General features: G+C 41.8%; 1 protein-coding gene across 1 annotated transcript in view; it reads right to left on the bottom strand.

Moving 5' to 3' along the window:
• Positions 1-24,616, bottom strand: part of LOC116982541 (putative phosphoenolpyruvate synthase) — a 113,061-nt gene that overhangs the window by 21,252 nt on the left and 67,193 nt on the right. The window contains exons 21-28 of the mRNA XM_033035803.1: positions 20,984-21,056; positions 18,992-19,087; positions 13,281-13,355; positions 11,827-11,919; positions 3,888-4,016; positions 3,154-3,238; positions 2,153-2,241; positions 1,285-1,347 (exon numbers count right to left, since the gene is read on the bottom strand). Coding sequence (XP_032891694.1) covers positions 1,285-1,347; positions 2,153-2,241; positions 3,154-3,238; positions 3,888-4,016; positions 11,827-11,919; positions 13,281-13,355; positions 18,992-19,087; positions 20,984-21,056 — 703 coding nt within the window. The remainder of the gene's footprint in view (positions 1-1,284; positions 1,348-2,152; positions 2,242-3,153; positions 3,239-3,887; positions 4,017-11,826; positions 11,920-13,280; positions 13,356-18,991; positions 19,088-20,983; positions 21,057-24,616) is intronic.

Here is a 24,616-nt window from a genome sequence, read left to right as displayed (position 1 = left end):
GAAAGGATTAAGGACATTTTGTATTGCATTTTGTATTGCAACATCCTAAAAAAATAACATTAGGCAATTCCTTTGGGTGGTTCATAGAACAGATAATATCTCAGTGAAACTAACAACGTTTTTACAGGATTCAACTGGGTGGGTGCACAGAGAATCCCTTGGCTGAGGAACCTAGAACCAGGAGTTCACAGTCTCAGTATAAAGAGTAAACAATATAGGAATGAAATGAGGAGACATTTCATTCAGCAGGAAGTTAAATTTTGGGATTCTCTGCAGTGGATCAGTCATTGCTTTCACTGAAATCGGAGATAGATTGGCTTCACAATATTAAGAGAATCAACTGATACAGACAGAGAGCAGAAAAATTGAGCTGATGTAGAAATACTATGATAATGAAAAATGCAGTTGTTTCATGAAGGCAAAATGGTCTAGTCCGTGGCGGAAACCCAGGACCTAATTTTTGTGATCTTGATTTATTGATTGATGATACCACATGGAAACAGGCCCTTCATCCCACAGAATCCATGCTGACCATCAATCATCCATTTACATTAGTTCTATGTTATCCCATTCGCATCCACCCCCGACACACCAGGGTCAATTTACAGAAGCCAATTAACCTATAACCTGCAAGCCTTTGGGATGTGAGTGGAAACCGGAGCACCTGGCAGAAACCCATGCAGTGACAAGGAGAATGTGCAAATTCCACATGGACAGCACTCAGGTTCAGGATTGAACCCGGGTCACTGTGACCCCTTTCATGAGGATGAGAAATGTATGCTGATATTCAAAGATATCCACAAGTAAAATATACAAGCAAGTCTTATTACTCCAGCAGCATTTGTGGTCCATTTAATTATGGACCATTGGTCAGATTACACAGATGACAATGTTTTTTTTTCAAGCTTATTTCCAGTTATAGAAAATATGACTTGTTCTTGGGATGAGGTGCATGGAAAGTGTTCTCTAGAAAACTATGCTTGGTTTACAATAACAATTTTATTTCAGAAAGTGGAATTACAACTTGAAACCATCACAGGAGTGAAATTCAGCTTCAGGTGATGCAAAACCAACCAGTAGTAATTCAACCATTTGTTATGCATGCATCCAATTATTGCTTTCAATTAATTTCTTAATTGCCCAGTAAAGTAAGTTTTGGTATCATCTAAACAATAAACCATCTCACTTAGCTAACTCTGAAATGATGTTGCCAAGGCACAGTTGTTGTTAAACACCACACACCCACAAGCTCCATATTATCTGGTCCCCAGAATTGCTCTTTACCTCTGAATCCAGTTTGAGAAACTCCGTACTTTTTTTTTGGGCTCGAATGGCTTCAGCGATTGCCTAAAGTAAAAACAAAATCTGAACAATGTTTCTTTTTGTGTCCAAAAACTATGCTAAAACTCGATTGTCTATGTTTAAGGCATCCAATGTCTTTTTTAGACCAGCAGCTCGTATACATCTCTGCGTGACCCAGAAGATAACAACCCAGAATTGCCCTTCCCAACATTTGACCAAATAAAATGGCACATGGATGGACGACAATCTCCTCCCATTTTCTATCAAATAATCCCCTTGTATTCTCAAGGAGTTCCAGTGAAGTACAATCTAATTTGTGCTGTAAAAAGTTAATTAACAAATTAGTTTGGGTAAAAAATAAAGATACAACGTGGAAACATGCCCTTTGCTGCACCGAGTCCACATTGACCATCAATTATCCATTCGTACAAATTTTATGTTATCACACTTTTTCATCCAATCCCTACGCACATAATAGATAGAGGCCAATTAACCTACAAACCCACATGTCTTTGAGGATGTTTGTGGAAGCTGAAGCACCCAGAGGAATCTCATGTGGTCAGAGGATGTGCAAACACACATAGCGCCTAAGGATAGGATCGAACCTGAGTCTCTGGTACTGTGAGACAACAGCGAATTTAACTATAGATCTTGGCTTTCTGTCTGCAAATAGGTCTTATGTCTTCTGGTCCCATCCTCTTTCTTTATCACTGGCATGGAAATAACAGCAATGTGTCATTGATTCATTGTGTTTCATTCTAGCAAGTCCACACTTCCATTGCAACCTCACCAAACATACTCAGATTCATTCTTACATTTTAATAAAAGGAACAATATAGATTTGTCTTACCTCCACACACACTGGAATATCAGCAGACACAATATCTGAACAGGTGCTGTACAATGTGGCAACATCTGCTAAAAGCTCAGAAGTCCATTCTGTCAAATAAATATTTGGAAGAAATGTGAGAATTCAGTAGATTATGTTAGCAAACTACATATATTAATGTTTTGGCACCATTATTGTATCTTCATTTTGGTAAATCTTCTTAACACACAATCATTTTGCTTCTGCGTAACTTTCGAAGTACTTGAGGGTAGTCATCCACGTCAAAACCTTTTCAACGGTACCATGAAAAAGGCAGATGAACATTGAATTAACCTTCCTTCCACAACTCCTTTACCTATTTCAATCAATACCGATTTATCTCCCTAAAAGCTTTATTAAAAAACTTGATTCTGTGATTACAAACTTTATCTCGGATTATAAAACTCATAGAATTCACAAACGACATTTATATAAACCTAAAGAAAACGGTGGATTGGCACTCCCCAATTTTCTTTTCTATTACTGGGCAACTAATATTAAAAATTTAATTTACTGGATGGATGATACATGTCAACAAGTAAACTGGTTAAAAATGGAGAGGGAAGATTGTTCGCCTTTCAATATAGGCGCGATTCTTCTTTCTCCAATACATCTGAATAAATCAACGTATGAGAAAAATCAGATATTTCATAGCACCCTACGAATTTGGAAACAGTTGAAATCAACTCTTAAATTGAGAAATTTCTCTCTCCTTTTACCAATCGCCAACAATCCCACGTTTAAACCGTCTACTTTAGATAAGGCGTTTGCACAATGGGAAAACTCAGGAATTAAAACGCTGGGAGATATTTACGAGAAGGGGATCTTCCTCTCGTTTGAAGAATTACAGGAGTGGTTAATGCGCAAAAAAACATTTTGCGCATAACCATATATGGCTGAACATTTGGATTGGATGTTGGTAGAGCATTTAGTGACCACCCAACCAACTGCAAAGAGGCACCCAGCAAATGGGTGTCACATACCTGTAATTCCTCCCGACAAAACTGACACAAGAAGTGCATTCCACATTCCAGAACTACTTGATTTTGACACTGATATAGCCCAGGCCTAAAGATAATAAAGAAAAGGACAACATTACTGCTGCTGGAGGCGGACTCCAAATATATTTTTCGTAAAGGCACTTGTCTCTCCATTGATCTAAAAACTTCCTTCATTTCACATTGTTAAATTTTCAGCATCAGATAAAAGCTGATTTATCGTGCAGTCCTCATTAGATGTGTAGGAAGGAACTGCAGATGCTGGTTTACACCGAAGATAGACACAAAATACTGGAGTAACTCAGCGGGACAGGCAGCATCTCTGAATGGAAGGAATGGATGATGTTTCGGGTCGAGACCCTTCTTCAGGTCTGACCCGAAACATCACCCATTCCTTCTATCCAGAGATGCTGCCTGTCCCGTTGAGTTACTCCAGCATTTTGTGTCAATCTTTAGTCCCCCATTAGATGTACTTTGAACATAAAGCACTTCTTATCATAGACCATTGGTTCTGGATGAGTCATGTAATGAGATTTTTTTTTAGCTTTTATAAGCCCTGTTATATATTGTTTCTCCATCCTGGCAATATATCCCGTTCTGAAGGTACTCCGTTTTTCCAATTATTGTTTTACAATTAATAATACTTATGATAATCCTTAGTAAGCAGATTTAAAGTACCACATCACATTGTTCCGATCTGGGTCAATCAAGACATCTACCTGAAAATAGTCGCAAAGTTGCTCATCTATGTTGTGGTAATACTCGTGCGCGTTGCTTGCAGGTTGAATCTGGTAAGTCGTCATCTTCTTCATTAAAATATTTGCCTTTGACCCCGCAGTTCGCAAGTACTAGAAGTGATGCAAACAAAGTTACTGAATGGTAGGCATGTACGCACTTAACATTCTGTTACATGAATGGGGCATAAATCTTATAACATAAATGATGAATTAGTTATGATGGTGTATTTCATCAATATTAGGATTGAAACTAAAATAAGCTGCAATATTTTCCAAGACCTGAAATGAATGGATAAATTACAAGATTCCTTATGTTTAGTTGATACAGTAGACTGATTATTAAGCTACTAGACTCTCATCTCTCAATTCTTTGACATAACATTTTATTGTCATATGTCCCGGATGGGACATTGGAATTCTTACTTGCTGCAGCACAACAGAATATGTGAATATGGAAACATTGTATATAACGGGAAAAAAATGAAAAGTTCAATAAATAACAAATATAGTGCAAATAACAAATAATAATATAGTATTTTGCAGTTCAAAACTCATAGCTTATTCGTTGTGTTTAATAGCCTGATGACTATGGGGAAGAAGCTGTTTCTGAACCTGGACGTTACAGTCTTCAGGCTCCTGTACCTTCTTCCTGTTGGCAGTGGTGAGATAAGTGTCTGGCCAGGATGGTGTGGGTCCTTGATGATTTTGGCTGCCTTTTTGACGCAGCGACTACGATAGATCCCTTCGACGGTGGGGAGGTCAAAGCCGGTGATGGACTGGGCAGCGGTCACAACTTTTTGTAGTCTTTTTCGCTCCTGGATGTTCAAGTTGCCGGACCAGGCCACGATGCAACCAGTCAGAATGCTCTCTACCATGCACCTGTAGAAGTTTAGGAGAATCCTCTTAGACATGCCGAATCTCCGTAATCTTCTCAGGAAATAAAGTCGCTGATGTGCCTTCTTTACAATTACATCACTGTGCTGGGTCCAGGAAAGATCTTCTGATATATGCACGCCCAGAAATTTAGAGTTATTGACCATCTCCGCCATCGTTCCGTTTATATAAACAGGATTGTGGGTCCTCATCCTTCCCCTACTAAAGTCCACAATCAGTTTCTTGGTCTTACTGATGTTGAGAGCCAGGTTGTTGTGCTGGCACCATTTGGTCAGTCGGTCGATCTTACTTCTATACTCTGACTCGTCCCCATCTGTGATTCGTCCAACCACAGTGGTGTCATCGGCGAACTTGATGATGGAGTTCACACTATGACCGGCTAAGCATTCATGGGTATAGAGTGAGTAAAGCAGGGGGCTGAGCACGCAGCCTTGAGGTGCTCCCGTACTAATTGTTGAACGGACTGTGGTCTGTGGATGAGGAAGTCGAGGATCCAATTGCAGAGGGATGCGCAGAGGCCCAGTTCCGTAGCTTGGTAACCATCTTGGAAGGGATGATGGCATTAAACACCGAGCTGTAGTCTATAAACAACAGCCTGACGTAGGTGTGTTTATTGTCCAAGTGGTCCAGTGTGGAGTGGAGAGCCAGTGAAATTGCATCTACTATTGACGTGTTGTGGCGGTATGCGAACGGTAGTTGGTCGAGGTTCTTGTCGAGGTAGGAGTTGATGTGCACCATAACCAACCTCTCAAAGCACTTCATCACCACAGACCTTAGTGCCACTGGTCGATAGTCATTGAGGCACGTCACTTTATTCTTCTTGGGCACCGGTATAATTGATGCCCTCTTAAAGCAGGTGGGAACCTCAGACCTCAGAAGTGAGAGGTTGAAAATGTCTGCAAAATCTCCCGCCAGTTGGTCTGCACAGGTCTTGAGAACTCGGCCGGGTATACCATCAGGTCCAGGCGCTTTCCGAGGGTGCAACCCCCTAAAGGATCTTCTGATGTCGGCCTCTATGACTGTGACTGTAACACCATCCATTGTAACAAATGTAACATTGTCCCGTCCAGACATCTATATAATTAAAAGTCTAAACTTGACCACTTCCTGCTTGCACTGTATATTGATTTTAGAAAAAAAGCAACCACTTACAGCTGTGATTTTTGGCTATCTTACTCAGAGTCCCCTCCAGCTGTCCGGGCCAGAGGATTTTTCCCATCGATGAAAAATAAAAAACTTATTAATGTTTAAAAAATGTTGAGATTCTCTCTCCTGTCAATCACGCCATGAAGGCCCGCCCCTTCCAGTGGGAGGGGGAGGAGCTATACAATCCTGAAGTGTGGCTCAGTGTCTCAGTGTCTGCAAGATGGGTAAGGGAGAGGGTCACGACTCTCAGTCTGAGCTGGAAATCTACGGAACACTGAGAATACTGACCTGTGACTGCCCTTTATGTGTTTTTAAACTGTGCCTTTTGCAACTGTGTGGCTATGGAAATGTGTGCCTATTGCAACTATGTGCGTTTTGCAACTGTGTGCCTTTTGCAACTCTCACCTGTTTTCGGCAGAATTTCTGGCAGTTTCTGAGCTGCCAGCCTGCCAGGCTTGAGTTGCTGAGCTGCCAGGCCTGAGTGACTGAGCTGCCAGCCCAAGAATCCATTCGGCCCACAATAGCCATACTAGCCCTCCGGAAACCAGTCCCTTCGCCCCACAACACCCATGCTAGCCATCCAGAAAGCCCCCCCCCCCCCCCCCCAACACACTGGCCAGCAATCTTGGAATTGGTGGAGAGGTGGATATTGTGTTGGGGGACCAGCCCTCCCGTGTGAAGCTGGGATCCAACGGGTCCCACTTAGTCTAGTATGACAATAAGACACTCTTGACTCTAACATTGCAGCCACCATCTGCGTCAGTTTTCCGGACTTCCTGATCTGGTCATAGCATCTCCTCCATCTTATCCTCATCATTGGTGCTCCTTATTGATGTGTGCTCAGTCCCTTGCTCTTCTCAATATACACCAAGAATGTATGCTCAAGTACAGTGCCACTTTGATCTTTAAATTTATCAAAAATACATCTGCTATCAGCCAGATATGCAAGAATGATGAGGCGGATTGCAGGAAAGAGATTGGGAACATTATGCCACAGTGTCAGACAACAACACAACAACCTTGCCCTTAACGTCCACAGGAGAAACAATTTGTTTTTTTGAGGGGCTTGGGGAGGGAGTGTTAGAGTGGGTGGGTGAACACAACTTTGTTCTCATCAATGGAACAGTTACAAAGATGGTCAACAGCTTCAAGTTTCAAGGCATCCATATCACCAGCAACCTAACCAATGTGATATGATACAAGAGAGCTTTATTTATCCCAGGAGGGAAATTGATCTTCCAACAGTCATAAAAACACAAAATACACAAAACGCAAAATACATGAAACAACAAATTAAAGTTATGAGTGGCAAGGCTTGGGGGATGTGCAAAGATTGGGGAGGGAGTCTGCTCAGCTCCTTCCTCACCTGTTCAGCCTTGATGGTCAGGCATGACAAAGGAAGGGCAGAGGAAGTGGACCAGGGGGATTGAAGGGGAGAGACTGTCGGGGAGCAGAGGCCCCACCATCAAATCTATTTAAAAAACAGGTTTAGCTCATTGGCCCAGTCCTGATTGTTTTTCCTCCCCAGGCCACTGGTCAACTTGTAGCCTGTAATGCTCTTCATACCACTCCACACACCCCTCATGTTGTTCTGCTGAAGTTTCAGCTCCAGCTCCCTCCTGTAGTCGTCCTTGCCCTGTCTCAGTCTCACCTCAGGTCTTTCTGCACCCATTTCACCTCCTCCCTGTCACCATTCCTGAAGGCCCTCTTCTTGTTGAGAAGGGCCTTTATGTCATTGGTGACCCAGGGCTGTTGTTGGGGAAACAGCGTACAGTCTCCTCAGGGACAACGTTATCCACACAGAACTTTATGTAGCTGGTAACACAGTCCATAAGTCCATCACAGACAGGGGATTACAGAGTGCGTCCCAGTCTGTGACCTCAAAACAGCCCTGTAGAGTGCCATAGGCCTCCTGTGACACCCCTCACTGACCTTGTGGTCACAGGCAGCCTCTGGACGATTGGCTTATACCTGGGTAAGAGGTGAACCATGTTGTGGTCAGATATATTGTCAAGGATGCCTCCCGCCTTGACCATTCCCTATTCTTTTATTCTACCTTCTGGTGGGAGATACAGCAGGTTGAAAGGCAGATTCCAAACATATACCCCATGGCTATCAGAGTCCAGAACCAATCACCTCTTTCACGCCTCTTTTATGGAGGTGCTGCCACATTCTCTTATTCTAAACTCCATCTCATTGGGTTATTCCATTATTACACTTCAGAATATTTTTTGCACTCCTTCAGATTGCACCACAATCTGTGCACCATGTTTTACATTTGCTCTTGTATTTATTTTTGCTTCTATCATGACTATGAATAATGTATACTCTGAGTTTCATGGGAACAAGGAAGTTCATTGCATTCGAGTGTACATGGAAAATCAGTACATGACAAGAACAGGCTCTTTGGCTCACAATGTCTGTGCCAAACATGATGCCATCTAACTATTATCTACCTGCATGTGATCCATATCCCTCCGTGCCCTGCATATCCATGTGCCAACCCAAAACTCTATTAAATGCCACAAACTCATCTGTCCCAACCACCACCCCCAACAATGTGTTCCAAGAATTCACCACTCAGTGTAACGAACATGCCCCGCATATCTCCTTTAAACTTTTCCCCTAGCACCTTAAATTTATGGCCTCACGCATTTGATTTTTTGATCCTGCGAAAAAGGTTCTGACTGTCTACTCTCTCTATGCCTCTCATAATTTTATATTATTCTATTAGGTCTTCCCGCAACCTCCAGCATTCCAGTGAAAAACAATCCAAGTCTGGAGTCATAAAGCATGGAAACAGACCCTTCAGCACAACTTGTCTATGCTGACCATGATGCCCATCTATGCTAGTCTCACCTGCCCATGTTTGGCCCTTATCCATCTTACCATGTACGTTTCCAAATGCCTTGCAATAAAATAATAATTTTCTGTATTGAGCAAAAAAAAACATATTGTTCTTCAGCAAAAAATGTTACCTGAAATGGTTGAATTTGATTTTGAACGCTGAAGCCAATGTGCCTAGATGAAGGCCTCATTGAAACAGTGCAAGAGGTCACGCGCAGACAGATCATAATGGGAGAAGGATGGAGAATTAAAGTGGCTGTGGACTCAATGCAGGTGAAAGTGGTCACCCAGTTTACATTTAATTTCCTAAATGTAGAGGGGACAATATAGTGAACACCAAATGCAATACAGTCGATTGGATAAAGTGTGGCTGAATTGCTGCTTTACCCAGCATTAATGATTGGGTCCCTGGATGATGGGAAGACATGAGGGCATCTCTTTATTAATATTGCCTAAAACAATTTCACATACTCGTCTTTCTTTGAATCAAAATTGCCCTGAGCTGTTGTGGGTTATCCAACCCCAATATTACTTCAGTTTGTCTCTGGCAACAAATATTGTTTAATTGTTGAACAGTTGCAATATTTTAGTTCAGTTTAGTTCAGAGATGCAGCATGGAAACAAGTGCTTCGGTCCACTCGGTCCACGCTGACCAGTGATCACTACACTAGTTCAATCCTACACACTAGGGCTAATTCACTGTAGCCAATTAACCTACAATCCTATGTAGAGAGGAACTGCAGCTGCTGGTATATAGCGAAGATAGATACCGGACAATGCGATCTAAAAACTAAACGGATTATATATCCGATTAATTTTCGGATCGCAGTCTCCGGTCGCTCTGCGGCCTACCATCGATGGAGCTGGAGGCCTCCTCGGACTGACCTTGAGTCCCAATGCATCGGAGTCGATCCCTTGCCTGGGATGGCTCCAACCATGGCCTGCGGACTGTACATCGGGAGCTCGCAGTCTCGGGAGAGGCCGTATATGTCGGGAGCTCCAATGTCGTGGAATGTTCGACCAGCCCCAACTCGGGGTTCGATCGTTCAGCACGGGGAAGGTGACATCCCCCCGATGCAGGAGCTGATCGCCTGAACACTGAGGGCACAAACGCTGCCGACTAGAGGAGTCAAGATCATCCCGTCAACGGAGGGCGCGAGGCCCCCAACCGTGGAGAGCAAAAGGAAGAGATTTAACTTTTTTCGCCTTCAATCACAGAGAGGAATGTGGAGGAGTCTCTGTGATGGATGTTTATGTTAAAATGTCTTTTGTGTGTTCTGTTGCCTTTTATTTGTATGACTGACTTGACAAGTGAAATTCCTCGTATTTTGCAAAACATGGCTAATAAAGTATTATTGTGATTGTGATAGACACAAAGTGCTGGTGTAACTCAGTGGGTCAGGCAGCATCTCTGAAGAAACGATGGGGAAGAAGAAGGGTCCTGACCCGAAACTTCACCCATCCTTTTTCTCCAGAGATTCTGCCTGACCAGCACTTTGTGTATATCGACAACCTGCAAACCCACAGGTCTATGGAATGTGGGGAAAAACTGGAGCACCTGGAAAATACCTATGTGGTCACAGGGAGCACATACAGATGTTTTTCTTTTGGTTTCCATTCTAAGCTGTTGCTCTCACTTACATTTCACAGCTTTTACATATCTTTTTGGTGCTTTTTTCTCTCTCTCTCACTATCTCTCTCCTCATCAAATGATCCACCACACAGCGTTCTAAACAGTGTATCACCATGGTAATGCTAGCCTCACCCTACCAGAGATATTTCTCTTGTACCATCCGTCCTTATTCCCCTCTCTCCCCACTTGGGTAACTTAAAAATAACTTATTTTCTCTCTTTCCAACTTCTGATAAAGGGTCCTCAACCTGAAATATTAACTCCATTTCTCTTTCCATTGTTATGCCTGACCTACTGAATATCTCCAGCATTTTTTTTTAACATTTCAAATTCCAAAACCTGTGTATATTTAATTTTCTGTTGCGCTTACATTTATTAAATTATTATCTATTTAATTAAAATAAAAACCGGTGGGTAACCTTCGGGTGGCGCTGTGGCAAAGTGGTGGAGTTGCTGCCTTACAGCGCCGGAGACCCAGGTTCGATCCTGACTATGGGTGTTGTCTGTATGGAGTTTGTATGTTCTCCCCATGACCGCGTGGTCACTGTACCAAGACCAAGTTGTCTCCACGTGTTCTGGTTTTCTCCCACACTCCAAAGACTGTAAATTGTCCCTAGTGTGTGGGATAGTGCCAGTGTATGTGGTGATCGGAGGTCAGTATGAACTTGGTGGGCCAAATGGCCTGTTTCCACGCCTTATCTCTAAAGCCTAAAGTTTAAAACTTTTGCCATCGTTTTGGCAACATTCCTCAGGCCACATCTATATAGCAGAAAATTTATAAGAATCATTAAAGTATATGTTCAATCAATAATTGGAGATACAAGGAACTGAAGATGCTGGGATCTTGAGGAAATGAGTTCCCCAGCAGTCTGTCTTTTACTCAGGATTCCAGCATCTGCAGTATCTTGTGTCTCCATTTTACTTCTCCACAGCAAAAGCTCTTCAAAGAATGCCCACTTTAAAGTTCCCCTCCTCTCAACTGGGGTTCTGTGATAACTTCTCTAACTGCTCCCCTTCTGTGATTCCTGCTCCTCAACTTCGTTATGCGTCTGTCTATTCCCTTCACAGATGCTGCCTGGCCCATCGAGTCCCTCTAGTGCTTTGCATTTTTCTTAAATTAGTACTTTAATGATTTTATTAATTTTTTAAACTATACAAATTTTCCTCATATTCAAGCTGTGAGCAATCACATTATTTTATCAGAGGCATTAATCCATGTGCAAGAATGAATTGCATCTGGGTGAAAAATTGAGTTAAACAGCGGACAAAGAAAAGCAAAGCTTTTTCCAACAATTATGCTACAGCTCTTAGTCTACCTTTTTCTAGATAGCAACAACAATCTCTGTTTAAAACCTATCCAGAAATTACTCATTTGTACAAAATACAACATAAATAAACTTACCTGTAGAAATGTAATTGCATTGACAACTCTCTTCCATAAAGGTGATTTCCCATAAATTAGGACAACATCATGTAATGATAATTCATTCAGCACCTATCAATGAAAGAAAACTTCATATAGGAATGGAAGAGATGGCGGTATGAGTAGGCAAGATCTTAGCCTAGTGCATCATTCAATAAAATCATATCGCCACAATTCTGGCTGGTTTCCATATCCCTCGCTCTCTACACTTCATATACCTGTCTGGCCTGACACTGAAAACAGTTATTGACTAAGACTCTACTGCTATTTGTGGTGGGAAGGATAGCCTTGATCATTTCCCACAGATCATGCGGACCACCACTTTTCTGAGTAAACACTGTAACAGGGTGTGCTTAATCCTTTAAAAGACACCGTAGAAAGTGCTTTTTGGTTCATCTAGTAGTCAGAGAGAATGAAGAATTGAATCTCCAAGGGTAAAAAAATGGCTGCATCCAAGAACCATAGAATGGTACTTCACAATACAAGGCCATCTTGGTTGCACCAACTCTTTGTTATATCTGTCTAATTAAGGTCAGAACTGATCAACAGATGCTGGTTATATGTGTTCCACACAGAAGTGACAGAAAAGTAGATTATTTGATTCCCCAATAACTATTGTCAAGAACAGTGCTGTAATGAATATATAGCTAAATCATTAGAATGTAAATCAAAAGTTGTGATCAAAGTGTTCAATAACTTAATAAGCCATATCTGATTTTAACTAGTGAGATCCAAGCAAGACATATAAACTGAATTCAAAGAGTCGCTATGAGGACGATCCATAATATCACGAGGCTGAGTTATGAGGAATATTTTAAAAATCTTGTGCTTTTCAGCTGAGGAGGTATAAACCTCATTTGAAGTCATGCCTTAGAAGGTTTTGCACTGAAGTAAATATGAAAAATAGATTTTGGTGAGGATAGTTGACCTAAGAATTTACAGCAAGACAGCAGCAGAAGTCATGCTTTAAGTTGTGCGATGGAGCTTTTAGACTTATTTAAACAAACAGACATACTGTACAGGCACCTCGTGGTGCACCAAGAGATTACATAGCTGAAACGCAGCATGTAATTCAAAAACACATAAAGTAAATTTGAGTGTGATCTTTCAAAAATACAGTGCATAAATTAAGCTTCAGTGTTAATTAAACTCGTGTTGTTTTAAAAATGTATAAATAAAAACGTGCAAAACATGATTTGCCTGTTTCTGAAAGAGCAATAAATGGACAAGGTAGCACTCACTCAACACTGCATTAAAGTAACAATTATTAAAAATATATTTTTGCTATTTGTGCTTTGCTTGCAAAGCCAGCATTTATTGACTGTTGTTTAATGTGAATACTGCACGAGAATTGGAACTTGAAATCATGACTTCAAACTGTTTGCATCTCAAAGCACTTTTTGTTTGCACTGTGTAAATAAATCAAAAAGTACCCTTCCTAGCAGTTCAAAGTCATTGGTCTTCTTGCTAGTGATTAGGTTGTTCTGTTCCATGTTGGCATTCATGCTCTGGAAAGAAATACAAATATATCAACACTTTCAGTTTGGAATTTTGCTCTTGTCTTTCTTTTAAAATTAAGTTTATTGCTGCCCCGACTAATTAACTAAATTATAATGTATTAATGATGGGGAAGGTTGTATAAGCTCATGCTGTGAGCAACAACGTTTTGGTCAGTAATGAATGAATCGTGAAAGTGAAATTTGAAAGGAACAATGATAATTCAAAAATTGACGCACTGCTTACCTGAACCAGTGCAGCTCAACAAGCAGTGGGTTAATGGGTCACTGGCTGCAAGGGCAGCACAGTGGCGCAGCAATAGAGTTGCTGCCCTACAGCACCAGGGACCCTGGTTCGATTCTGACTACAGGCCCGGTGTGTCTGGAGTTTGTACGTTCTCCCTATGACCGCATGGGTTTTCTCCGGGAGCTCTGGTTTCCTCCCACACTCCAGAGATGTATAGGTTTGTAGGTTAATTGGCTTCTGTAAATTGTTCCTAGTGAGTAGGATAGCATTAGTCGGCGTAGGCTCCGTTGGCCAATCTATCTCTAAATTCTAAAGGTTATGAGAAAGAAGAAGGGTAGCCAGATTTGATTTATTTACAATTGTAGAGAGTGATTAGAATGTTTGGGTGTGCGTGTGCGTGTGTGTGTGTGTGTGTGTGTGTGTGTGTGTGTGTGTGTGTGTGTGTGTGTGTGTGTGTGTGTGTGTGTGTGAGAGACGGAGAGAGGGTAGGGGCTGCATAGAGCAGTCAGAAAAGCACTGAAAAAAATCATCTTGGGGTAAAGACACCAGTGAGGATTTCAGCAGCAGGTAAGGCAAGGTGAGAGATGAAAACAGGCATATTTTGGACAGGGAAATAAAATTTAAAATGGCATAAAAATAAGATTTGAAGGTCAATTCAGCATTATACATAACCCAGGCACTGGGAATAGTCTAGTTCAGTTTCACATAGTTGTCATGGAGAAGGATGGAAACTCATTGGGAAATTTGGAAGTGATGTGTGTTATTTTGAGTCCAGATCTCAGATTGCCATGGAGGGCCCAAGCTGGGTTTTATCTTGGAAGTCATCCATCAATGTTCATATTCTGAACTCTATTTTCTTTGAATGTATCCCCCGCCGTTAACTGAAAATAATTATGCTTTCTTGCCGGGGTTCGAGGGCATTGCCTCAATTTGAACAACAATACATTCACTGTCCCAAACAAGCATTTCCCTTGTTCAAGACTTGTTGGAACTGGTAACTGCACATGTCCACTTTGTAGCTGAATTATCAAAAAAATGCAAAAGTTCTTTATCCCTCTTGAGATGTATTTGCAATTATAGGATTTTACATCAGTTACTGGTCAAATATGATGTAGCAACTAAGATATCCAAGTTTGTAGATGACTTAAAGCAGGTTGGGAATGTGAGCTTGGAAAAGCCTCCAATATAATTTAGATTGGTTGAGCGAGTGAACATGTGCATGGCAGTGCGGATGCCAGCATGTTACGGACTTCCATTCTTTTGCACTATAATGCACTTCGATAGTATTATAAATCTGATTATATAATACAAACGCTCCCTGACATAGGTAAGGGTTATGTCCCACAAACCCTTGCGCAAGTCAGATATTATGCAGGTCACTGAGACACGGAAGTGCTACCTCACATGCGTAAATTTACTATTTGACGTGGAGACAATGCGGGGGGCTCCAATACGGAGACCTCGTGGGAGCTCCGAGGTAACGACCACATGGGAGCTCCATCATGGTGACGATGTGGGGAGCTCCATTGTGGAGACCACGTGGGAGCTCCATCGTGGAGTCCATGTGGGGAGCTCCATCGTGGAGACCATGTGGGAGCTCCAACGCAGAGATTCTCCGACACAGAAACCACGTCGGTGACAGTGGGCTTAAAGAATTGCTTATGTAAGTGCACATTTACTGAAGTCACATATTACGTAAGTTGGGGAATGCCTGTACTATTGATGTTTATAGTATTATCTAATTTGATTGGATGGCTTGCAAAACAAAGCTTTTCACTGTACCTCCGTACATGTGACGATAATAATAAACTTAAAAATGAGGAAGTTGCTCCCGCACAGACTCTTTGGACTTGGCCTGAGCTGAGGGACTAGATAGACTTTCCTTTGCCCACCAGTCAGTTAAATAGTATTACCATCCCTCAGCTAAAGATAGGCAGTATAATGGTTTTCTAAACTTCATTTTTATTTATATATTTTTTAATTAGTTTACGTTGAAATGGTATGAATTGACTTTTTCCAAATAATTTTCTATTTTCTTAACTATTTAAAACCTTTCAAATGCTTCAAAATCAAAGGTGTTTATGAAATTTGTGAAAGACCTATGACTCAGAATCATCAGGGTGGTCCACAGATGGAGCTTTGCTATCCACTGTGATCGGTTGTAGCTTCTCACAGCCTCTTGGGACAGCCACAGCAATAGTGCCAGTAGGACACTGTAAAACCTGTGGCTGCAGAAAGTAAGTGATGCTGCAGGAATACCATGAGGGGAATGTACAGTGTGGGTTGTGTCAACTATTGTGCAGCATATTGCTATACTAGTGGGCTCCCATTCAACTCAATGCTAAATCAAAGATCATAGGTCATGCTTTTACTTTGGTTTAGAGTTACATCGTGAAGCAGCCCCCATTGGCCCACTGATGTCCGCACGGACCAGCGTCACCCATACACTAGTTCTATCCTACACACTAAGACTATTTATAGATGGCCAAAAACCTACAAACCTACACATCTTTGGAATGTGGCTGGAAGCCTGAGCACCTAGAGAAGCCCACACAGTCACAAGGGGTACATTCAAACTCCATATAGACAGACAGTGCCCATAGTCAGGATCAAACCTGGGTCTCTGGCGCTGTAAGGCAGCAGCTGTGCCACTGTGCCACCAATTCTACCTGTAAATCCACATATGAGTTCCATGCACGTTGATAATATCTTCATATGCATGAAAGATAAAAAGCAGCTACACATGAAACGGCCAGGTTCAGTTTTGTGATGGGTGGAACTGGGTGTAAACATATTAATACACTTGAAAAAATAAAATGTAAGCATGTTTTGCATGTGAAAAACAAAAGTGGCGTGCTTCAAATTTTTGGTTCTTCAGTCAAATGATGCAATATCTTTCTGTTATGGCAAGAGCAACTGAATTGAAATAAGTAAATCAATGAGCACATATAAAGTCATATCACCATTAATGTACTGCTTTCTACCAGGTTATAACAACTACACCATTGACTAATGCATCCCACAAACACGGGCGATTGTTACTAGTCCAAAAACTGAATTTGAAACATTATATATCGTTCTTAAAGTATAAAATCTTGCACATTACTCTTAAATCAAAGTGAAAGTGTAAATTCTGCATGGCTGAGAGTTATCGTTGGCACATTTAGATCATTTGACCTGAGAAATAAAATAAGTTTTCCAAGCACAACACCACAAGAAAATAGGAACAGCGGTAGGCATCCTGATCTCTCAAACCCGCCCTGCCATTCAATATGATCGGCCCTGTCCTCAACTCCTCTTCTGTGCCAGTTCCAAAAAATATTCTTCAAGAATGTTCTCTTTTTCAATTGATTGGTTAAGATCCAAGTCCTAAATATTTATACGGTCACACCATTTGAATTGTTGCCACTAATTCTAAGAACTTAATTAATTGCACATTTTGTTGACAGTATTTATTATTCACTATACACAGGAAAATTCTGCTTCTGAAATGTTACAGCTAACGGATTTGAGTTTAGAGATACAGCATGGAAACAAGCCACTGAGTTCAAACCAACCATCGATCACCCATTCACACTAGTAGAGAACTTGACTTCACTAACTTCAGATAGCCCTTGCTTTCCCTCTCTATCCTTTCCCTCTTCCAAGTTCTCCTACCAGTCTTAGTGTCTCCGACTACATTCTATCTTTATCCCGTACTCTCCCGACATCACTCTGAAAAAGGGTCTCGACATCAGTCTGAAGAAGGGTTAGACATTTTGTATCTAACATCGATTTAAACCAGCATCTTTGGAGCAGAGCCGGGCGTCAGCAGGCGTTATGGTCGCTGGCCAGCAGGAGGCGACAAAATGAGTGAATGGGGATTGTATTAAAAAACGGGTACATAAAAAAGTCAGAATGTTTTGTGGAGTGAATCCGCGAATGTAAAAGAGAATTAGCTAGCGAAATGGAAAAAATGACGTAGATTCAGCGTGTGGTGCTGGCGGACCAAGGAATCAAAGGCCGAATCTGACATACACCCACCCCCACACACACACACACAGTTTTAATATATAGGTAGATATATCCTGCTGTACCTTTAGACAACTTCAATAGCCCCAAAATCACAATTGTTTGTGTCATCCACAAACATACTAATCATACATGTAACGTTCTCATCCAAGTCGTTGATGTATATTGCAACCAATAAGAGTCCCAGCACTGATCCGTGCGGACACAGATTTCCAATCAGAAAAACGATCCTTCCATTAAAAGTGCTGGAATAACTCAACGGGTTAGGCAGTATTTCTGGCGATAATGGATAGGTGACATTTCGGTCGGGACCCTTCTTCAGACCCCTTCCATCAACATCGTCTGCCTCCTATCATCAGGTCAATTTTGGATCCAATTAACAAGCTCGTCCCATGGACTGGCCTATCATGCAGGATCTTCCCAAATACCTCACCAAAGTCTATTAGACATATCCACTGCTCCGCTTTCATCAATCTTCTTTGTTAACTTCTCAAAGAAATCTGTCAGATTAATGAGACAGGAGTTCCCTCCACAAAGCCATGCCAACTATCCTAATTACCCCTTTGCTTATCCAAATGTACATCAATCCTATCTATTAAAATGTTCTCTAATACATTCCCTTACTCTTACATAGAGCACAGCCGCCAGTAGTTACGTGTTTTATCTCTGATGCTCGTTTTAAATAAAGGAACATCATTAGTCCTCTAATCTTTCAGTTGTCCCCAACAAAGATGCACAAATTTCAGTTTGGGCCCCGCCTATCTCCTCATTTGCTTCTCATATTTTTCTGTGATATATATAATCCTGAACTGAGGATTTTTCAGCTCTTATGCATTCCTTTAAATTTCCCCCTTAATACTATCAACATTACCCCTCCCTGAACTCACCATATCTATATCTTTATCTTTGGTGAATGCACAAAAAAAAAAGTATTAATTTAGGACCTCATCCATATCCTCTTGGGAAAGCAGCCATCATAATCAAAATCATTTCTTCTTCTCCCTGCTCGCTTTGAACAGAAGATACAGAAGCTTGAAGGCGTGCACTACCAGCCTTAGCAACAGCTTCTTCTCCTGTATCATCAGACTTCTGAACGGTCCTTCCACAAGCTAGGGTACAGTCCCAATTATCCAACCTATGTCACTGCGGACATTAGACTTTTTCTCTGGAACTGTTACACTGCAATGCTGAGAAACTATATTCTGCACTCCTGTATTGTTATCTTCACAGTATGATCTGATTTTAATGGATAGCATGCAAACAAAAACTTTTCATTGTACCTCGGCACACAAGAAAATAATAAACCTAAACTTAAATCTAAAAGGACTACCATCTTCTTAAATATATGTGAGATGAAAATATGTAGTAGGTACTTTTACCTTAAACTTACCATTAGATTCATAAACAAGTGGGAACAACAGATGCCCACGTACTTGTGGTTATAAGGTGAAAAGCAGCTAATTCCTCCAGCTTTCATGGATAATTCCTGGTTAAATTACATAGATGATATATGTAAACATTCAACAAATAGCACAGCTTTAAAAATAAGCATGAACACATAAAGAATTCTCAAATCGATCCTCTTAAACCATGCTGCAAAACGTGGTGCACATACAATTTTGAAATTCCCACTTAGCCTTCTGAATATATCTATCTATACATAACTAAAACTTTGATCTTGTTATCTTTCCGTTTGTGCGGTCTTTCTATTTGCGCAAACAAGGTTCGCGATAGCGCTATGATTTTTCACCAGTTCACTCACCGTTCTCCTATGTTGCCATTGCACCAAGTTTCGTTCCGATCGGCTGAATGTAGTAAAAGTTAGCGAGGTTTAAAAAATCTTAAAAACCACGCGTGCGCAGATCGATCTCTTCTCCTGCCGTTCCGCTCTGCGCGGATTAGTCTCTTCCCCTGTCACTCACTAGGATGGTCCGCCCCTTCCTGCGCCATCGTGTCTTTACTAGAGCTGAGGATGGCTGGCGGAGGTTTCCAACCGGACACAATTTTCGGAGGGACCCCAAGCAGCCCAGCCCCAAGCAGCCCAGCTCCGCGTAGCCCAGCATCGGAGACCCAACGTCGGAGACCCAGCCCAGCATCGGAGACCTGACCCAGCCCAGCATCGGAGACCCTGACTAACCCAGCCCAGAGTCGGAGACCCAGCCCAGCCCAGCGTCGGAGACCTAGCCCTGCGTGTGAGACCCAGCCCAGCCGGGAGTCGGAGATGTCGCCGATGTTGCCAAACGGAAAGCGGAGACTGATCCCGGTAGAGAACGACCAGCGACCAGTGCCCGCTGTGAGTCCCCATTGCACCGCTAATTCCAGCCACTACCCCTCTGGTCCACCTCGCTGGCTCCTCCCCCCCCCCCCCCCCCCCGTGATACCCCCTTCTCGCCCATGGCTCCCCCTGTCTTTTCTCCGAGCTCACGCCCCCCTCCACAACAAATCCCCCTCCACAATTGAATTCATCAATTTCTGCCTTTCAAAATATCCATTGGTCTCCACAGCCTTCTGTGGCAATGAATGACACAGATTCACCACCCTATGACTAAAAAAAACTACCATCTCTAATCTCGTAGAGTACAGGGAGTTTTTAAGGAGACAAATACTGTGCAAGTAGTATTAGTGAGCTCCTTCGCTTCTGACTTTTAAACTTTGTTGCTGTGAAGCCTATCAAACTAGTCAATAACTGCATCACCATCCTTCTCCAAGTCAACCATTCCTACTCCTTAGAAAGCAGAAACGGAGAACTGAGAATTCAGTGGTTGGAATTCATGACTGATTTGCGAATAGATCACTTGGCCAGCAGTGCTTAAGTACTTCCACAGCTTAATAAAGTCCTGCAATCTAGATGAAACTCATTTCCAAGTTCCTGGTGGAAAGAACAGCCATAACAAATAGCACGAGACCATGTGTTGAACAAAAGTCACAGCTATGTCCAACAGTGAGGTTGTATAAAGTAATGCTTTAAACCACAGAGCTCTGGGCCAAATGGTTCAGTGGGGCCATAGGGGAATTCAAGCACTTTAAAATTTTGCAGAGATAATAATTGCAGTCACCACAATAACCCAATCCTAGAACACAAAATTTAACTTCTTTTCATTTTTTGTGTTTCTTGATGCAGGCACAAATCATGCAGCTTTGCATTACAGAAAATTGCGATACAGATGGCTTTCTGTAAACAAAACCACTGTAATACGGGACTAAACCACGACTCAAAATGCTTTATTATACATGACTTCGTGACTTTAAAAAATCTTGGTAATGATCTTATGCTTTTAAAGTTGATGATCACATTTTTACTTCGATTGAAATATAATTATGAGAGGGTAACTTATAAAAATGAAATCAAATTCCTCAACAAATATACCTCAACACTACTCACCTGTAATGCATATTCAATGGCTCTCACAAAGATACTCATGGTCAGAGGTGTAACAGCTCCAGGCATCATTTCACTGCAACAACCAAAATATCTCAATATGCTGTTCTCAAAGCAACAGACTATCATGACTTCGCTAAAGCAACTATGTACGACAATGGAATATATCGCAAATGTTTGGGTTGTGATTGAATAAAATATATTGTGTATAAAACAGCATAGGAACAGCACACAATAAGGAGCTATGGAATTCAAAAGATATCCTTAAGGTAAATAAAACAGTAAGTAATCTATTTTATATATATTTTTCTGTTCATTGAATTAATTTAATTAGCAGACTGTGGACGAACATTTGAGATCTGTGGACGGCACATCCTCTGTGTTGTGGAAGTTCTAGGATGATGGCCATGTCCTGGAACAGCCACATGTTCATGAAATGCCATCAGCTGGAGGAGGTCAAGCTCCAGGTTGTGGATCTTAAGCATCATCTGATGCCACCACAATCTTTCTTTGCGGCTGAACGCTTCACGGTTAACATGTTTCAGAAGGTGGCCATCCCTGAGCACAAGAGAGATCGGCAGAGAGGCACAGAGTGATTTCCAGTTAGGAAAAAGTTGAGAAAGTTGTTCAGATGAGCCCTTAAGGTACCTTATACCCCTGTTCTAGGTGCTTGAGTAGAGGTTTCCTTTGGGGTGTACACAACCAGAGCTAAAACCATAGGCGGCAGATGGCGCAGCGGTAGAGTTGCTGCCTTACAATGCCAGAGACCTGGGTTTCATCCTAATAATGGGTGCTGTCTGTATGGAGTTTGTATGTTCTCCCCGTGACCGCGTGGGTTTCTCCAGATGCTCTGGTTTCCTCCTACAGTCCAAATACGGGCAGGCTTGTAGGTTAATTGGCTTCGGCAGAAATTGTACCTAGTGTGTAGGATAGTGCTTGTGTACGGGGTGATCGCTGGTCAGATGGGCTGTGGAGATCACATGAATTGCACCTCAGCAAAGTCCTCATGGGAAGATTAATGTATTGTAGACTGGTTTAAACTAATTTAGAAGGTAATTAAATGCAGGAAGGGGTGGGGAAGACAAGGAATGGGAGAGATAAAAAGTACCTGGAATGAAACAAAGATTTTTAGACAGGTTCAGAGTAATAGAGGCTGAGATACAAACCATAACAATAAATACAAGGTCCTTATACTTAGGGCTGGTGATGTGTAGATGTAATTAACCACGTGGAATTACAAAGTCATGGTGATAACAGATAGTGAGTTGAAATTGAATAAGAATAGTTCCAAATTGACAAAGACATAAAGTGCACAGGAAGTGAAGAAAGGAAGGAGAGAGACAGTACTGATTAAGAAAATAAATTGATGTGTTGGAGAGAGGGGATGTCCTGGAATAATCAAGGATAACATTTATTCAGGAATGATAAACAATAGATTATACCATTAGTTGCCAATCAATGGGAAGGGTCTTGATGAGCAAAATTGCAGTAACATTTTAGGGATGAGCAAAGGTCTTAGCGGACTGACAATGGCGGAGAGGACGGGAGCTGAATGGTATTTTTAACTGATCAAATATAAACCATATCAGCAATAATTAGGGGGGAAAGGGGAGAGGATGTTCCAACATAGTTCAGAGGATCTTCCCTGATAAATATGTTTCTTGCTGGACAGTTTAGTTTAGTTTACTATTATAATGTGTACTGAGATACCTCTTTGCTCCTATATTCGATTCCTCTTGCTATAAAGGCCAACATGCCATTCACTTTCTTCACTGCCTGCTGTACCTGCATGCTTACTTCCATAGACTGATGTACAAGGACCCCCAGATACTGTTGTACTTCCCCTTTTCCCAACTTGACGCCATTTAGATAGTAATCCGCCTTCCTGTTTTTGCTACCAAAGTGGATAACGTCACATGTATCTGCATTAAACTTCATCTGCCATGCATCTGCCCACTCCCTCAACCTGTCTGAGTCATCCTGCACTCTCATAGCATCCTCCTCACAGTTCACACTGCCACCCAGCTCTGTGTCATCTGCAAATTTGCTAATGTTACTTTGAATCCCTTCATCTAAATCATTGATGTATATTGTAAATAGCTGCGGTCCCAGCACCAAGCCTTGTGGTACCCCACTAGTCACTGCCTGCCATTCTGAAAGGGACCCGTTAATCCCTACTCTTTGTTTCCTGTATGCCAACCACTTCTCTATCCATGTCAGCACTCTACCCCCAATACCATGTGCCCTAATTTTGCCCACTAAACTCCTATGTGGGACCTTATCAAATGCTTTCTGAAAGTCCAGGTACACTACATCCACTGGCTCTCCTTTGTCCATTTTCCTAGTTACATCTTCAAAAAATTCCAGAAGATTAGTCAAGCATGATTTCCCCTTTGTAAATCCATGCTGACTCAGACCAATCCTGTTACTACTATCCAAATGTTCGGCTATCTAATTTTTAATAATTGACTCCAGCATCTTCCCCACCACCGATGTCAGGCTAACTGGTCTATAATTCCCAGTTTTTCCTCTCCCGCCTTTCTTTAAAAGTGGGATAACATTAGCTACCCTCCAATCCACAGGAACTGATCCTGAGTCAATAGACCATTGGAAAATTATCACCAATGCATCCACGATTTCTAGTCACTTCCTTAAGTACCCTGAGATGCAGACCATCAGGCCCTGATCACATTATACTTTCATCTGTCTCTCCTCTCTTCCAACTTTCTCCCTCCCCTTGCCCCTTACAAACAGTCTGAAGAAAGATCTGTGAATCTGTGGAATTCTTTGTCACAGAAGGCTGTGGAGGCCTAGTCAGTGGATATTTTTAAGGCAGCGATAGATAGAGTCTTGATTAATACAGGTGTCAGATGTTATGGGGAGAAGGCAGGAGAATGGGGTTCGGAGGGAGCATTAGATCAGCCATGATTGAATGGCGGAGTAGACTTGATGGGCTGGATGGCCTAATTCTACTCGTATCACTTATGATCTTATGACCTTATGACCTTATGATCCTGACCTAAAACTATCTTTATTTTCCAGAGATGATGCCTGACACGTTGAGATACTCAAGCACTTTTTTGGGTAAACCAGAATCTGCAGTTCCTTGTTTCTACATTTTGGCAGCTCTACTGCAAACCCTCCTCAAGTTACGCCTTCTTTGAAGAAGTTCTCCTCTCTCTGACAGGATTTCTGTGAGACCCTCTCTCAACGCTCCCTCTCTGAGATTCTTGCTGACCTTCTGCCTATCAAGAACCTCCATCACCTGTATCCACCTGTTACCTTATTACCTGCCACACTTTGTCCTACACCTCCTCTCTTTTAGATTTCTTCTTCCCCCCTACAATCAATTTCAAGAACAATTCCAACCTGAAGCATCACCGGTCCATGTTCTCCAAAGATGATACCTGATCCACTAAGTAACTCCAGCACTTTGTGTCCTTTTTTTTGTTGTAAACCTGCATCTGCAGTTCCTTGTTTCTAACCATGCCTTATGATGTTTCTTGGGGATTAAAAATGGCCAGATATTAAGAATAGCAATCTTATTACTTACATGTCACCTAGGGAGGGTCTAGATTTAATGTCCACAGTCCATGAATTCAACAGTTCCCCATTACCGCACAGTAGCAATATATT

This window comes from Amblyraja radiata, chromosome 17, assembly GCF_010909765.2.
Source record: "Amblyraja radiata isolate CabotCenter1 chromosome 17, sAmbRad1.1.pri, whole genome shotgun sequence".
NCBI lineage: Eukaryota > Metazoa > Chordata > Chondrichthyes > Rajiformes > Rajidae > Amblyraja > Amblyraja radiata.
This window is presented reverse-complemented; position numbering and strand designations above follow the sequence as displayed.